The sequence below is a fragment of the Scyliorhinus torazame genome, unplaced genomic scaffold (assembly GCF_047496885.1).
Source record: "Scyliorhinus torazame isolate Kashiwa2021f unplaced genomic scaffold, sScyTor2.1 scaffold_543, whole genome shotgun sequence".
NCBI classification, from domain to species: Eukaryota; Metazoa; Chordata; class Chondrichthyes; order Carcharhiniformes; family Scyliorhinidae; genus Scyliorhinus; species Scyliorhinus torazame.
In genome coordinates this window covers 39,293-55,208 of record NW_027308270.1, presented here as the reverse complement: position 1 = coordinate 55,208, position 15,916 = coordinate 39,293, and the positions used below count along the sequence as shown (strand labels likewise).

General features: G+C 61.7%; 1 protein-coding gene across 1 annotated transcript in view; it reads right to left on the bottom strand.

Moving 5' to 3' along the window:
- The window catches only part of LOC140406452 (DNA-directed RNA polymerase III subunit RPC7-like), a gene marked incomplete at its 3' end in the record, with an annotated part of 113,135 nt that overhangs the window by 77,205 nt on the left and 20,014 nt on the right, over window positions 1-15,916 (bottom strand). The window contains exons 2-3 of the mRNA XM_072494491.1: window positions 2,193-2,322; window positions 1,776-1,844 (exon numbers count right to left, since the gene is read on the bottom strand). Of these exons, the coding sequence (XP_072350592.1) occupies window positions 1,776-1,844; window positions 2,193-2,322 (199 nt within the window). The remainder of the gene's footprint in view (window positions 1-1,775; window positions 1,845-2,192; window positions 2,323-15,916) is intronic.

Genomic DNA, 15,916 nt, shown 5'->3' with positions numbered 1-15,916 from the left:
CACCACTCTATTCAAGTTCAATATCTGAATACAAGATTATATCCGAGTCTCTTGACACTCTTGCACTTCTGCGCAAAACACAAGATGATCTCAAATGCAATCCCTTCCCTCAAAACTGCTGTCAAGACATTTGTTGTCCTTCCCAGCTTTAAATACAGCACACTGCTTGATGTTCCTCACTGTAAAGATACAAGTACCTGCTTAAACTCATGCATTCCAACTGCAAAATTAAGTTCACATACTAGTTTTTCTTTTCTCGTACAATCTTTCAGGGTTTTTATAACACCCTCAATTCAGCACTGCTTTTGTGGGCAGAAAGATTCTCCAGTGTTCCTGCAATTATGAATTGGTGGTTCTCTCAATTTTTTTTTTTTTTTAAACTCATAGCAAATAGCCAAATTTCGGTCGCCAACTGTTAATGAGCAAAAACCATGCATCATTGAAGAGTATTTACTCCATGCATCGAGGAGTATTTACCCAGGATTAATTGCAGCACAATTATAGTTTCGTAGTGCAAAGCCGACCATGTCCTGGCAGAGGAGATTTACCAGGATGTTGCCTGGTATGGAGGGAAAATCTTATGAGGAAAGGCTGATGGACTTGAGGTTGTTTTCGTTGGAGAGAGGAAGGTTAAGAGGAGACTTAATAGAGGCATACAAAATGATCAGGGGGTCAGATAGGGTGGACAGTGAGAGCCTTCTCCCGCGGATGGAAATGGCTGGCACGAGGGGACATAGCTTTAAACTGAGGGGTAATAGATATAGGACAGAGGTCAGAGGTAGGTTCTTTACGCAAAGAGTGGTGAGGCCGTGGAATGCCCTACCTGCAACAGTAGTGAACTCGCCAACATTGAGGGCGTTTAAAAGTTTATTGGATAAGCATATGGATGATAATGGCATAGTGTAGGTTAGATGGCTTTTGTTTCGGTGCAACATCGTGGGTCGAAGGGCCTGTACTGCGCTGTATCATTCTATGTTCTATGTCTTATGGACACTGAACTCATTTGTTCCACAGTTCTGCTACTGTCCCAGAGTGTCTCCCAAAGGGCCACGCATGGTTCTGGCTCTCTGCAGAACATAGTGACAAGACACTGGGTCAAAGGGGTAACCGTTCAGAGGAGTTTGAGGATTTGGGGCCACTGTGTGTAGTCTCGGCGGGAGGGGTGGGGATGGGGTGGGGGGGGGGGGGGGTGTGCCTGGATGAGCGCGGCTCCCAACACTCGAGAAGCTCGACACCATCCATGACAAAGCAGCCCCGTTCGATCGACACGCTGACCGCCGACATTCACTCCCCCCCCCCCCCCCCCCCCCCCGACGCACAGCCGTGTGCACCGTCTACAACTCGCACCGCGGCCACTCGCCTTCGACAGCACCTTCCAAACCCGCCACCTCTACCATCTAGACGGGCGAGGGGGGCAGCAGACACCTGGGGAACACCCCCACCTGCAAGTTTCCCCTCCGAGCCGCTCGCCATCCCGACTCGGGAATACATTGGCCGCTCCTTCACTGTCGCCGGGTCGGAATCGCGGAACTCCCTCCCTAACAGCACGGTGGGTGTACCTACACCACACGGGGACAGCAGCGGGTTCAAGAGGGCTCACCCCCCGCCTCCTCGCGGGGCAATTAGTGATGGGCAGTACAGGCTGGTTGCAGGTGGTGGTGGAGTGGGATGGGACTTGGTGACGGAGACAGGGGATGATGGAAACAGCCTTGGCGGAGATGCAGGGAGGACCAGCCCAGGGTGTGAATCAAACAAGCGGAACTCAGCTCACTCACCAGGATTCCATTCGATGGTGTTGTCAGTCGGCCCCGAGGACTGGTACTTGTCGGAGTAACGTTCAATATCTGCGGAGAGGGCAGAACAGACGCACCGTGAATCACCGGGTCAGGGGGCCCAGCCGCCCGGGGCCAGAGAGCCCAGCCGCCCGGGGTCAGGCACGCACAGGCACAGACAGGCGAGCACACAGACAGGCGAGCACACGGGCACAGACAGGCGAGCACACGGGCACAGACAGGCGAGCACACGGGCACAGACAGGCGAGCACATGGGCACAGACAGGCGAGCACACGGGCACAGACAGGCGAACACACGGGCACAGACAGGCGAGCACACGGGCACAGACAGGCGAGCACAGGCGTAGGTGGAGCGGAGGTACCGGGCAATCTGAACCATGTATGATTATCTAACTGTACCTTTCTTGGGTGCAGCGGGCTTGACGTAATATGGTAGACCTTTCATCGCTCCACGGAGCTCCTGCTTTAGTGCCAGCATGTATTCGGCCTCCTCGCCAACGTGCAAGGGGATGGCCTTGAACTCGAGGGACTGAGGAACACACGAGAGAGAGAGAATCAAGGGCTCAATCAGTGTATCATCTCCCCAAACCTCAAGTGAATAGTCCTCATTAACAGTGGACACGGACTGTCTTCACTACCCTGACCCTCCCTCCAGAGCAACTCCCTCTGACCCTCCGTACAGAGCAGCTCCCTCTGACCCTCCGTACAGAGCAGCTCCCTCTGACCCTCCCTCCAGAGCAGCTCCCTCTGACCCTCCGTACAGAGCAGCTCCCTCTGACCCTCCGTACAGAGCAGCTCCCTCTGACCCTCCGTACAGAGCAACTCCTTCTGACCCTCCCTCCAGAGCAACTCCCTCTGACCCTCCCTCCAGAGCAACTCCCTCTGACCCTCCCTCCAGAGCAACTCCCTCTGACCCTCCGTACAGAGCAGCTCCATCTGACCCTCCCTCCAGAGCAACTCCCTCTGACCATCCCTCCAGAGCAACTCCCTCTGACCCTCCCTCCAGAGCAGCTCCCTCTGACCCTCCGTACAGAGCAGCTCCCTCTGACCCTCCGTACAGAGCAACTCCTTCTGACCCTCCGTACAGAGCAGCTCCCTCTGACCCTCCGTACAGAGCAGCTCCCTCTGACCCTCCGTACAGAGCAGCTCCCTCTGACCCTCCGTACAGAGCAGCTCCCTCTGACCCTCCGTACAGAGCAGCTCCCTCTGACCCTCCGTACAGAGCAGCTCCCTCTGACCCTCCGTACAGAGCAGCTCCCTCTGACCCTCCGTACAGAGCAGCTCCCTCTGACCCTCCGTACAGAGCAGCTCCCTCTGACCCTCCGTACAGAGCAGCTCCCTCTGACCCTCCGTACAGAGCAGCTCCCTCTGACCCTCCGTACAGAGCAACTCCCTCTGACCCTCCCTCCAGAGCAGCTCCCTCTGACCCTCCGTACAGAGCAACTCCCTCTGACCCTCCGTACAGAGCAACTCCCTCTGACCCTCCAGAGCAGCTCCCTCTGACCCTCCGTACAGAGCAGCTCCCTCTGACCCTCCGTACAGAGCAGCTCCCTCTGACCCTCCGTACAGAGCAGCTCCCTCTGACCCTCCGTACAGAGCAGCTCCCTCGGACCCTCCCTCCAGAGCAACTCCCTCTGACCCTCCCTCCAGAGCAGCTCCCTCGGACTCTCCCTCCAGAGCAGCTCCCTCTGACCCTCCCTCCAGAGCAGCTCCCTCGGACTCTCCCTCCAGAGCAGCTCCCTCTGACCCTCCCTCCAGAGCAGCTCCCTCTGACCCTCCGTACAGAGCAGCTCCCTCTGACCCTCCCTCCAGAGCAGCTCCCTCTGACCCTCCGTACAGAGCAGGTCCCTCTGACCCTCCGTACAGAGCAACTCCCTCTGACCCTCCGTACAGAGCAGCTCCCTCTGACCCTCCGTACAGAGCAGCTCCCTCTGACCCTCCGTACAGAGCAGCTCCCTCTGACCCTCCGTACAGAGCAACTCCCTCTGACCCTCCCTCCAGAGCAGCTCCCTCTGACCCTCCCTCCAGAGCAGCTCCCTCTGACCCTCCCTCCAGAGCAGCTCCCTCTGACCCTCCCTCCAGAGCAGCTCCCTCTGACCCTCCGTACAGAGCAACTCCCTCTGACCCTCCCTCCAGAGCAACTCCCTCTGACCCTCCCTCCAGAGCAACTCCCTCTGACCCTCCCTCCAGAGCAACTCCCTCTGACCCTCCCTCCAGAGCAACTCCCTCAGACCCTCCGTACAGAGCAGCTCCCTCTGACCCTCCGTACAGAGCAGCTCCCTCTGACCCTCCGTACAGAGCAACTCCCTCTGACCCTCCGTACAGAGCAACTCCCTCTGACCCTCCGTACAGAGCAGCTCCCTCTGACCCTCCCTACAGAGCAGCTCCCTCTGACCCTCCGTACAGAGCAACTCCCTCTGACCCTCCCTCCAGAGCAGCTCCCTCTGACCCTCCGTACAGAGCAGCCCCTCTGACCCTCCGTACAGAGCAGCTCCCTCTGACCCTCCGTACAGAGCAACTCCCTCTGACCCTCCCTCCAGAGCAACTCCCTCTGACCCTCCCTCCAGAGCAACTCCCTCTGACCCTCCGTACAGAGCAGCTCCCTCTGACCCTCCCTCCAGAGCAGCTCCCTCTGACCCTCCCTCCAGAGCAGCTCCCTCTGACCCTCCGTACAGAGCAGCTCCCTCTGACCCTCCCTCCAGAGCAACTCCCTCTGACCCTCCGTACAGAGCAGCTCGCTCTGACCCTCCCTCCAGAGCAACTCCCTCTGACCCTCCGTACAGAGCAGCTCCCTCTGACCCTCCCTCCAGAGCAGCTCCCTCTGACCCTCCGTACAGAGCAGCCCCTCTGACCCTCCGTACAGAGCAACTCCCTCTGACCCTCCCTCCAGAGCAACTCCCTCTGACCCTCCGTACAGAGCAGCCCCCTCTGACCCTCCGTACAGAGCAACTCCCTCTGACCCTCCGTACAGAGCAGCTCCCTCTGACCCTCCGTACAGAGCAGCTCCCTCTGACCCTCCCTCCAGAGCAGCTCCCTCTGACCCTCCCTCCAGAGCAGCCCCCTCTGACACTCCCTCCAGAGCAACTCCCTCTGACCCTCCGTACAGAGCAGCCCCCTCTGACCCTCCGTACAGAGCAGCTCCCTCTGACCCTCCGTACAGAGCAGCTCCCTCTGACCCTCCGTACAGAGCAACTCCCTCTGACCCTCCGTACAGAGCAACTCCCTCTGACCCTCCGTACAGAGCAACTCCCTCTGACCCTCCGTACAGAGCAACTCCCTCTGACCCTCCGTACAGAGCAACTCCCTCTGACCCTCCGTACAGAGCAACTCCCTCTGACCCTCCGTACAGAGCAGCTCCCTCTGACCCTCCCTCCAGAGCAACTCCCTCTGACCCTCCCTCCAGAGCAGCTCCCTCTGACCCTCCGTACAGAGCAGCTCCCTCTGACCCTCCCTCCAGAGCAACTCCCTCTGACCCTCCGTACAGAGCAGCTCCCTCTGACCCTCCCTCCAGAGCAGCTCCCTCTGACCCTCCGTACAGAGCAGCTCCCTCTGACCCTCCGTACAGAGCAGCTCCCTCTGACCCTCCGTACAGAGCAGCTCCCTCTGACCCTCCGTACAGAGCAGCTCCCTCTGACCCTCCGTACAGACCAGCTCCCTCTGACCCTCCGTACAGAGCAGCTCCCTCTGACCCTCCGTACAGAGCAGCTCCCTCTGACCCTCCGTACAGAGCAGCTCCCTCTGACCCTCCGTACAGAGCAGCTCCCTCTGACCCTCCGTACAGAGCAGCTCCCTCTGACCCTCCCTCCAGAGCAACTCCCTCTGACCCTCCGTACAGAGCAGCTCCCTCTGACCCTCCCTCCAGAGCAGCTCCCTCTGACCCTCCCTCCAGAGCAGCTCCCTCTGACCCTCCCTCCAGAGCAGCTCCCTCTGACCCTCCCTCCAGAGCAGCTCCCTCTGACCCTCCGTACAGAGCAACTCCCTCTGACCCTCCGTACAGAGCAACTCCCTCTGACCCTCCGTACAGAGCAACTCCCTCTGACCCTCCCTCCAGAGCAGCTCCCTCTGACCCTCCGTACAGAGCAGCCCCTCTGACCCTCCGTACAGAGCAGCTCCCTCTGACCCTCCCTCCAGAGCAGCTCCCTCTGACCCTCCGTACAGAGCAGCTCCCTCTGACCCTCCCTCCAGAGCAGCTCCCTCTGACCCTCCCTCCAGAGCAGCTCCCTCTGACCCTCCGGACTGAGCAACTCCCTCTGACTCTCCCTCCAGAGCAGCTCCCTCTGACCCTCCGTACAGAGCAACTCCCTCTGACCCTCCCTCCAGAGCAGCTCCCTCTGACCCTCCGTACAGAGCAGCTCCCTCTGACCCTCCGTACAGAGCAACTCCCTCTGACCCTCCGTACAGAGCAACTCCCTCTGACCCTCCGTACAGAGCAACTCCCTCTGACCCTCCGTACAGAGCAACTCCCTCTGACCCTCCGGACAGAGCAGCTCCCTCTGACCCTCCGGACAGAGAAGCTCCCTCTGACCCTCCGGACAGAGCAGCTCCCTCTGACCCTCCGGACAGAGCAGCTCCCTCTGACCCTCCGGACAGAGCAGCTCCCTCTGACCCTCCCTCCAGAGCAACTCCCTCTGACCCTCCCTCCAGAGCAACTCCCTCTGACCCTCCGTACAGAGCAGCTCCCTCTGACCCTCCGTACAGAGCAGCTCCCTCTGACCCTCCCACCAGAGCAGCTCCCTCTGACCCTCCATACAGAGCAACTCCCTCTGACCCTCCGGACTGAGCAACTCCCTCTGACTCTCCCTCCAGAGCAGCTCCCTCTGACCCTCCGTACAGAGCAGCTCCCTCTGACCCTCCCTCCAGAGCAGCTCCCTCTGACCCTCCCTCCAGAGCAACTCCCTCTGACCCTCCGTACAGAGCAGCTCCCTCTGACCCTCCGTACAGAGCAGCTCCCTCTGACCCTCCGTACAGAGCAGCTCCCTCTGACCCTCCCTCCAGAGCAGCTCCCTCTGACCCTCCGTACAGAGCAGCTCCCTCTGACCCTCCCTCCAGAGCAACTCCCTCTGACCCTCCGTACAGAGCAGCTCCCTCTGACCCTCCCTCCAGAGCAGCTCCCTCTGACCCTCCGTACAGAGCAGCTCCCTCTGATCCTCCCTCCAGAGCAGCTCCCTCTGATCCTCCCTCCAGAGCAGCTCCCTCTGACCCTCCCTCCAGAGCAGCTCCCTCTGACCCTCCGTACAGAGCAGCTCCCTCTGACCCTCCGTACAGAGCAGCTCCCTCTGACCCTCCGTACAGAGTAGCTCCCTCTGACCCTCCGTACAGAGCAGGTCCCTCTGACCCTCCCTCCAGAGCAACTCCCTCTGACCCTCCCTCCAGAGCAGCTCCCTCTGACCCTCCCTCCAGAGCAGCTCCCTCTGACCCTCCGTACAGAGCAGCTCCCTCTGACCCTCCCTCCAGAGCAACTCCCTCTGACCCTCCCTCCAGAGCAACTCCCTCTGACCCTCCGTACAGAGCAGCTCCCTCTGACCCTCCGTACAGAGCAGCTCCCTCTGACCCTCCCTCCAGAGCAGCTCCCTCTGACCCTCCATACAGAGCAACTCCCTCTGACCCTCCGGACTGAGCAACTCCCTCTGACTCTCCCTCCAGAGCAGCTCCCTCTGACCCTCCGTACAGAGCAGCTCCCTCTGACCCTCCCTCCAGAGCAGCTCCCTCTGACCCTCCCTCCAGAGCAGCTCCCTCTGGCCCTCCCTCCAGAGCAGCTCCCTCTGACCCTCCGTACACAGCAGCTCCCTCTGACCCTCCGTACAGAGCAGCTCCCTCTGACCCTCCCTCCAGAGCAGCTCCCTCTGACCCTCCGTACAGAGCAGCTCCCTCTGACCCTCCGTACAGAGCAGCTCCCTCTGACCCTCCGTACAGAGCAGCTCCCTCTGACCCTCCGTACAGAGCAACTCCCTCTGACCCTCCGTACAGAGCAACCCCCTCTGACCCTCCGTACAGAGCAACCCCCTCTGACCCTCCGTACAGAGCAACTCCCTCTGACCCTCCCTCCAGAGCAGCTCCCTCTGACCCTCCGTACAGAGCAACCCCCTCTGACCCTCCGTACTGAGCAACTCCCTCTGACCCTCCCTCCAGAGCAACTCCCTCTGATCCTCCGGACTGAGCAACTCCCTCTGACTCTCCCTCCAGAGCAGCTCCCTCTGAACCTCCGTACAGAGCAGCTCCCTCTGACCCTCCGTACAGAGCAGCTCCCTCTGACCCTCCCTCCAGAGCAGCTCCCTCTGACCCTCCGTACAGAGCAGCTCCCTCGGACCCTCCGTACAGAGCAGCTCCCTCTGACCCTCCGTACAGAGCAGCTCCCTCTGACCCTCCGTACAGAGCAACTCCCTCGGACCCTCCGTACAGAGCAGCTCCCTCGGACCCTCCGTACAGAGCAGCTCCCTCGGACCCTCCGTACAGAGCAGCTCCCTCTGACCCTCCCTCCAGAGCAACTCCCTCTGACCCTCCGTACAGAGCAGCTCCCTCTAACCCTCCCTCCAGAGCAGCTCCCTCTGACCCTCCGTACAGAGCAGCTCCCTCTGACCCTCCGTACAGAGCAGCTCCCTCTGACCCTCCGTACAGAGCAACTCCCTCTGACCCTCCGTACAGAGCAACTCCCTCTGACCCTCCCTCCAGAGCAGCTCCCTCTGACCCTCCCTCCAGAGCAGCTCCCTCTGACCCTCCGTACAGAGCAGCTCCCTCTCACCCTCCCTCCAGAGCAACTCCCTCTGACCCTCCGTACAGAGCAGCTCCCTCTGACCCTCCGTACAGAGCAGCTCCCTCTGATCCTCCGTACAGAGCAGCTCCCTCTGACCCTCCGTACAGAGCAGCTCCCTCTGACCCTCCGTACAGAGCAGCTCCCTCTGACCCTCCCTCCAGAGCAGCTCCCTCTGACCCTCCGTACAGAGCAACTCCCTCTGACCCTCCGTACAGAGCAACTCCCTCGGACCCTCCGTACAGAGCAGGTCCCTCTGACCCTCCCTCCAGAGCAGCTCCCTCTGACCCTCCGTACAGAGCAGCTCCCTCTGATCCTCCCTCCAGAGCAGCTCCCTCTGATCCTCCCTCCAGAGCAGCTCCCTCTGACCCTCCCTCCAGAGCAGCTCCCTCTGACCCTCCGTACAGAGCAGCTCCCTCTGACCCTCCGTACAGAGCAGCTCCCTCTGACCCTCCGTACAGAGTAGCTCCCTCTGACCCTCCGTACAGAGCAGGTCCCTCTGACCCTCCCTCCAGAGCAACTCCCTCTGACCCTCCCTCCAGAGCAGCTCCCTCTGACCCTCCCTCCAGAGCAGCTCCCTCTGACCCTCCGTACAGAGCAGCTCCCTCTGACCCTCCCTCCAGAGCAACTCCCTCTGACCCTCCCTCCAGAGCAACTCCCTCTGACCCTCCGTACAGAGCAGCTCCCTCTGACCCTCCCTCCAGAGCAGCTCCCTCTGACCCTCCGTACAGAGCAGTTCCCTCTGACCCTCCCTCCAGAGCAACTCCCTCTGACCCTCCCTCCAGAGCAACTCCCTCTGACCCTCCGTACAGAGCAACTCCCTCTGACCCTCCGTACAGAGCAACTCCCTCGGACCCTCCGTACAGAGCAGGTCCCTCTGACCCTCCCTCCAGAGCAGCTCCCTCTGACCCTCCGTATAGAGCAGCTCCCTCTGACCCTCCCTCCAGAGCAGCTCCCTCGGACCCTCCCTCCAGAGCAGCTCCCTCTGACCCTCCGTACAGAGCAGCTCCCTCTGACCCTCCGTACAGAGCAGCTCCCTCTGACCCTCCGTACAGAGCAGGTCCCTCTGACCCTCCCTCCAGAGCAACTCCCTCTGACCCTCCCTCCAGAGCAGCTCCCTCTGACCCTCCCTCCAGAGCAGCTCCCTCTGACCATCCGTACAGAGCAGCTCCCTCTGACTCTCCCTCCAGAGCAGCTCCCTCTGACCCTCCCTCCAGAGCAGCTCCCTCTGACCCTCCCTCCAGAGCAACTCCCTCTGACCCTCCCTCCAGAGCAGCTCCCTCTGACCCTCCGTACAGAGCAGCTCCCTCTGACCCTCCCTCCAGAGCAATTCCCTCTGACCCTCCGTACAGAGCAACTCCCTCTGACCCTCCGTACAGAGCAACTCCCTCTGACCCTCCGTACAGAGCAACTCCCTCTGACCCTCCGTACAGAGCAACTCCCTCTGACCCTCCGTACAGAGCAGCTCCCTCTGACCCTCCGTACAGAGCAACTCCCTCTGACCCTCCGTACAGAGCAGCTCCCTCTGACCCACCGTACAGAGCAGCTCCCTCTGACCCTCCGTACAGAGCAACTCCCTCTGACCCTCCGTACAGAGCAACTCCCTCTGACCCTCCGTACAGAGCAACTCCCTCTGACCCTCCGTACAGAGCAGCTCCCTCTGACCCACCGTACAGAGCAGCTCCCTCTGACCCTCCGTACAGAGCAACTCCCTCTGACCCTCCCTCCAGAGCAGCTCCCTCTGACCCTCCGTACTGAGCAGCTCCCTCTGACCCTCCGTACAGAGCAGCTCCCTCAGACCCTCCGTACAGAGCAACTCCCTCTGACCCTCCGTACAGAGCAACTCCCTCTGACCCTCCGTACAGAGCAGCTCCCTCTGACCCTCCGTAATGAGCAGCTCCCTCTGACCCTCCCTCCAGAGCAGCTCCCTCTGACCCTCCGTACAGAGCAACTCCCTCTGACCCTCCCTCCAGAGCAGCTCCCTCTGACCCTCCGTACAGAGCAACTCCCTCTGACCCTCCGTACAGAGCAGCTCCCTCTGACCCTCCGTACAGAGCAGCTCCCTCTGACCCTCCCTCCAGATCAGCTCCCTCTGACCCTCCCTCCAGAGCAGCTCCCTCTGACCCTCCGTACAGAGCAGCTCCCTCTGACCCTCCCTCCAGAGCAGCTCCCTCTGACCCTCCCTCCAGAGCAGCTCCCTCTGACCCTCCCTCCAGAGCAGCTCCCTCTGACCCTCCCTCCAGAGCAGCTCCCTCTGACCCTCCGTACAGAGCAGCTCCCTCTGACCCTCCGTACAGAGCAGCTCCCTCTGACCCTCCGTACAGAGCAGCTCCCTCTGACCCTCCGTACAGAGCAGCTCCCTCTGACCCTCCGTACAGAGCAGCTCCCTCTGACCCTCCGTACAGAGCAGCTCCCTCTGACCCTCCCTCCAGAGCAACTCCCTCTGACCCTCCGTACAGAGCAGCTCCCTCTGACCCTCCGTACAGAGCAGCTCCCTCTGACCCTCCGTACAGAGCAGCTCCCTCTGACCCTCCGTACAGAGCAGCTCCCTCTGACCCTCCGTACAGAGCAGCTCCCTCTGACCCTCCGTACAGAGCAGCTCCCTCTGACCCTCCGTACAGAGCAGCTCCCTCTGACCCTCCGTACAGAGCAGCTCCCTCTGACCCTCCGTACTGAGCAGCTCCCTCTGACCCTCCCTCCAGAGCAGCTCCCTCTGACCCTCCGTACAGAGCAACTCCCTCTGACCCTCCGTACAGAGCAGCTCCCTCTGACCCTCCCTCCAGAGCAACTCCCTCTGACCCTCCCTCCAGAGCAGCTCCCTCTGACCCTCCGTACTGAGCAGCTCCCTCTGACCCTCCGTACAGAGCAGCTCCCTCTGACCCTCCCTCCAGAGCAACTCCCTCTGACCCTCCCTCCAGAGCAACTCCCTCTGACCCTCCGGACTGAGCAGCTCCCTCTGACCCTCCCTCCAGAGCAGCTCCCTCTGACCCTCCGGACTGAGCAGCTCCCTCTGACCCTCCGTACAGAGCAGCTCCCTCTGACCCTCCGTACAGAGCAGCTCCCTCTGACCCTCCGTACAGAGCAGCTCCCTCTGACCCTCCGTACAGAGCAGGTCCCTCTGACCCTCCCTCCAGAGCAGCTCCCTCTGACCCTCCGTACAGAGCAACTCCCTCTGACCCTCCGTACAGAGCAGCTCCCTCTGACCCTCCGTACAGAGCAACTCCCTCTGACCCTCCCTCCAGAGCAGCTCCCTCTGACCCTCCGTACTGAGCAGCTCCCTCTGACCCTCCGTACAGAGCAGCTCCCTCTGACCCTCCGTACAGAGCAACTCCCTCTGACCCTCCGTACAGAGCAACTCCCTCTGACCCTCCGTACAGAGCAACTCCCTCTGACCCTCCCTCCAGAGCAACTCCCTCTGACCCTCCGTACAGAGCAACTCCCTCTGACCCTCCGTACAGAGCAACTCCCTCTGACCCTCCCTCCAGAGCAGCTCCCTCTGACCCTCCGCACAGAGCAGCTCCCTCTGACCCTCCGCACAGAGCAGCTCCCTCTGACCCTCCCTCCAGAGCAGCTCCCTCTGACCCTCCGTACAGAGCAGCTCCCTCTGACCCTCCGTACAGAGCAGCTCCCTCTGACCCTCCGTACAGAGCAGCTCCCTCTGACCCTCCGTACAGAGCAGCTCCCTCTGACCCTCCGTACAGAGCAGCTCCCTCTGACCCTCCGTACAGAGCAACTCCCTCTGACCCTCCGTACAGAGCAGCTCCCTCTGACCCTCCGTACAGAGCAACTCCCTCCGACCCTCCGTACAGAGCAGCTCCCTCCGACCCTCCGTACAGAGCAGCTCCCTCTGACCCTCCGTACAGAGCAGCTCCCTCTGACCCTCCGTACAGAGCAGCTCCCTCTGACCCTCCGTACAGAGCAGCTCCCTCTGACCCTCCGTACAGAGCAGCTCCCTCTGACCCTCCGCACAGAGCAGCTCCCTCTGACCCTCCCTCCAGAGCAACTCCCTCTGACCCTCCGTACAGAGCAGCTCCCTCTGACCCTCCCTCCAGAGCAACTCCCTCTGACCCTCCGTACAGAGCAGCTCCCTCCGACCCTCCGTACAGAGCAACTCCCTCTGACCCTCCCTCCAGAGCAACTCCCTCTGACCCTCCCTCCAGAGCAGCTCCCTCTGACCCTCCGTACAGAGCAGCTCCCTCTGACCCTCCGTACAGAGCAGCTCCCTCTGACCCTCCGTACAGAGCAGCTCCCTCTGACCCTCCGCACAGAGCAGCTCCCTCTGACCCTCCGTACAGAGCAGCTCCCTCTGACCCTCCGCACAGAGCAGCTCCCTCTGACCCTCCGTACAGAGCAGCTCCCTCTGACCCTCCCTCCAGAGCAACACCCTCTGACCCTCCGTACAGAGCAGCTCCCTCTGACCCTCCCTCCAGAGCAACTCCCTCTGACCCTCCGTACAGAGCAGCTCCCTCTGACCCTCCCTCCAGAGCAGCCCCCTCTGTCCCTCCGTACAGAGCAACTCCCTCTGACCCTCCCTCCAGAGCAACTCCCTCTCACCCTCCCTCCAGAGCAGCTCCCTCTGACCCTCCGTACAGAGCAGCTCCCTCTGTCCCTCCGTACAGAGCAGCTCCCTCTGACCCTCCGTACAGAGCAGCTCCCTCTGACCCTCCGCACAGAGCAGCTCCCTCTGTCCCTCCGTACAGAGCAACTTCCTCTGACCCTCCGTACAGAGCAGCCCCTCTGACCCTCCGTACAGAGCAGCTCCCTCTGACCCTCCGTACAGAGCAGCCCCTCTGACCCTCCGTACAGAGCAGCTCCCTCTGACCCTCCGTACAGAGCAGCCCCTCTGACCCTCCGTACAGAGCAGCTCCCTCTGACCCTCCGTACAGAGCAGCTCCCTCTGACCCTCCGTACAGAGCCACTCCCTCTGACCCTCCGTACAGAGCAGCTCCCTCTGACCCTCCCTCCAGAGCAGCTCCCTCTGACCCTCCGTACAGAGCAGCTCCCTCTGACCCTCCCTCCAGAGCAGCTCCCTCTGACCCTCCGCACAGAGCAGCTCCCTCTGACCCTCCGCACAGAGCAGCTCCCTCTGACCCTCCGTACAGAGCAACTCCCTCTGACCCTCCGTACAGAGCAACTCCCTCTGACCCTCCGTACAGAGCAACCCCCTCTGACCCTCCGTACAGAGCAACTCCCTCTGACCCTCCCTCCAGAGCAGCTCCCTCTGACCCTCCGTACAGAGCAACCCCCTCTGACCCTCCGTACTGAGCAACTCCCTCTGACCCTCCCTCCAGAGCAACTCCCTCTGACCCTCCGGACTGAGCAACTCCCTCTGACTCTCCCTCCAGAGCAGCTCCCTCTGAACCTCCGTACAGAGGAACTCCCTCTGACCCTCCGTACAGAGCAGCTCCCTCTGACCCTCCGTACAGAGCAGCTCCCTCTGACCCTCCGTACAGAGCAACTCCCTCGGACCCTCCGTACAGAGCAGCTCCCTCGGACCCTCCGTACAGAGCAGCTCCCTCTGACCCTCCCTCCAGAGCAACTCCCTCTGACCCTCCGTACAGAGCAGCTCCCTCTGACCCTCCCTCCAGAGCAGCTCCCTCTGACCCTCCGTACAGAGCAGCTCCCTCTGACCCTCCGTACAGAGCAACTCCCTCTGACCCTCCCTCCAGAGCAGCTCCCTCTGACCCTCCCTCCAGAGCAGCTCCCTCTGACCCTCCCTCCAGAGCAGCTCCCTCTGACCCTCCCTCCAGAGCAGCTCCCTCTGACCCTCCGTACAGAGCAGCTCCCTCTGACCCTCCGTACAGAGCAGCTCCCTCTGACCCTCCCTCCAGAGCAGCTCCCTCTGACCCTCCGTACAGAGCAACTCCCTCTGACCCTCCGTACAGAGCAACTCCCTCGGACCCTCCGTACAGAGCAGGTCCCTCTGACCCTCACTACAGAGCAGCTCCCTCTGACCCTCCCTCCAGAGCAGCTCCCTCTGACCCTCCGTACAGAGCAGCTCCCTCTGACCCTCCCTCCAGAGCAGCTCCCTCTGACCCTCCCTCCAGAGCAGCTCCCTCTGACCCTCCCTCCAGAGCAGCTCCCTCTGACCCTCCGTACAGAGCAGCTCCCTCTCACCCTCCGTACAGAGCAGCTCCCTCTGACCCTCCGTACAGAGCAGGTCCCTCTGACCCTCCCTCCAGAGCAACTCCCTCTGACCCTCCCTCCAGAGCAGCTCCCTCTGACCCTCCCTCCAGAGCAGCTCCCTCTGACCCTCCGTACAGAGCAGCTCCCTCTGACCCTCCCTCCAGAGCAACTCCCTCTGACCCTCCGTACAGAGCAGCTCCCTCTGACCCTCCCTCCAGAGCAACTCCCTCTGACCCTCCGTACAGAGCAACTCCCTCTGACCCTCCGTACAGAGCAACTCCCTCTGACCCTCCGTACAGAGCAGCTCCCTCTGACCCTCCGTACAGAGCAGCTCCCTCTGACCCTCCGTACAGAGCAACTCCCTCTGACCCTCCGTACAGAGCAGCTCCCTCTGACCCTCCGTACAGAGCAGCTCCCTCTGACCCTCCGTACAGAGCAGCTCCCTCTGACCCTCCGTACAGAGCAACTCCCTCTGACCCTCCCTCCAGAGCAGCTCCCTCTGACCCTCCCTCCAGAGCAGCTCCCTCTGACCCTCCGTACTGAGCAGCTCCCTCTGACCCTCCGTACAGAGCAGCTCCCTCAGACCCTCCGTACAGAGCAACTCCCTCTGACCCTCCGTACAGAGCAACTCCCTCTGACCCTCCGTACAGAGCAGCTCCCTCTGACCCTCCGTAATGAGCAGCTCCCTCTGACCCTCCCTCCAGAGCAGCTCCCTCTGACCCTCCGTACAGAGCAACTCCCTCTGACCCTCCCTCCAGAGCAGCTCCCTCTGACCCTCTGTACAGAGCAACTCCCTCTGACCCTCCCTCCAGAGCAGCTCCCTCTGACCCTCCGTACAGAGCAGCTCCCTCTGACCCTCCCTCCAGAGCAGCTCCCTCTGACCCTCCCTCCAGAACAGCTCCCTCTGACCCTCCGTACAGAGCAGCTCCCTCTGACCCTCCGTACAGAGCAGCTCCCTCTGACCCTCCGTACAGATCAGCTCCCTCTGACCCTCCGTACAGAGCAGCTCCCTCTGACCCTCCGTACAGAGCAGCTCCCTCTGACCCTCCCTCCAGAGCAACTCCCTCTGACCCTCCGGACTGAGCAGCTCCCTCTGACCCTCCCTCCAGAGCAACTCCCTCTGACCCTCCGTACAGAGCAGCTCCCTCTGACCCTCCGTACAGAGCAGCTCCCTCTGACCCTCCGTACAGAGCAGCTCCCTCTGACCCTCCGTACAGAGCAGGTCCCTCTGACCCTCCGTACAGAGCAG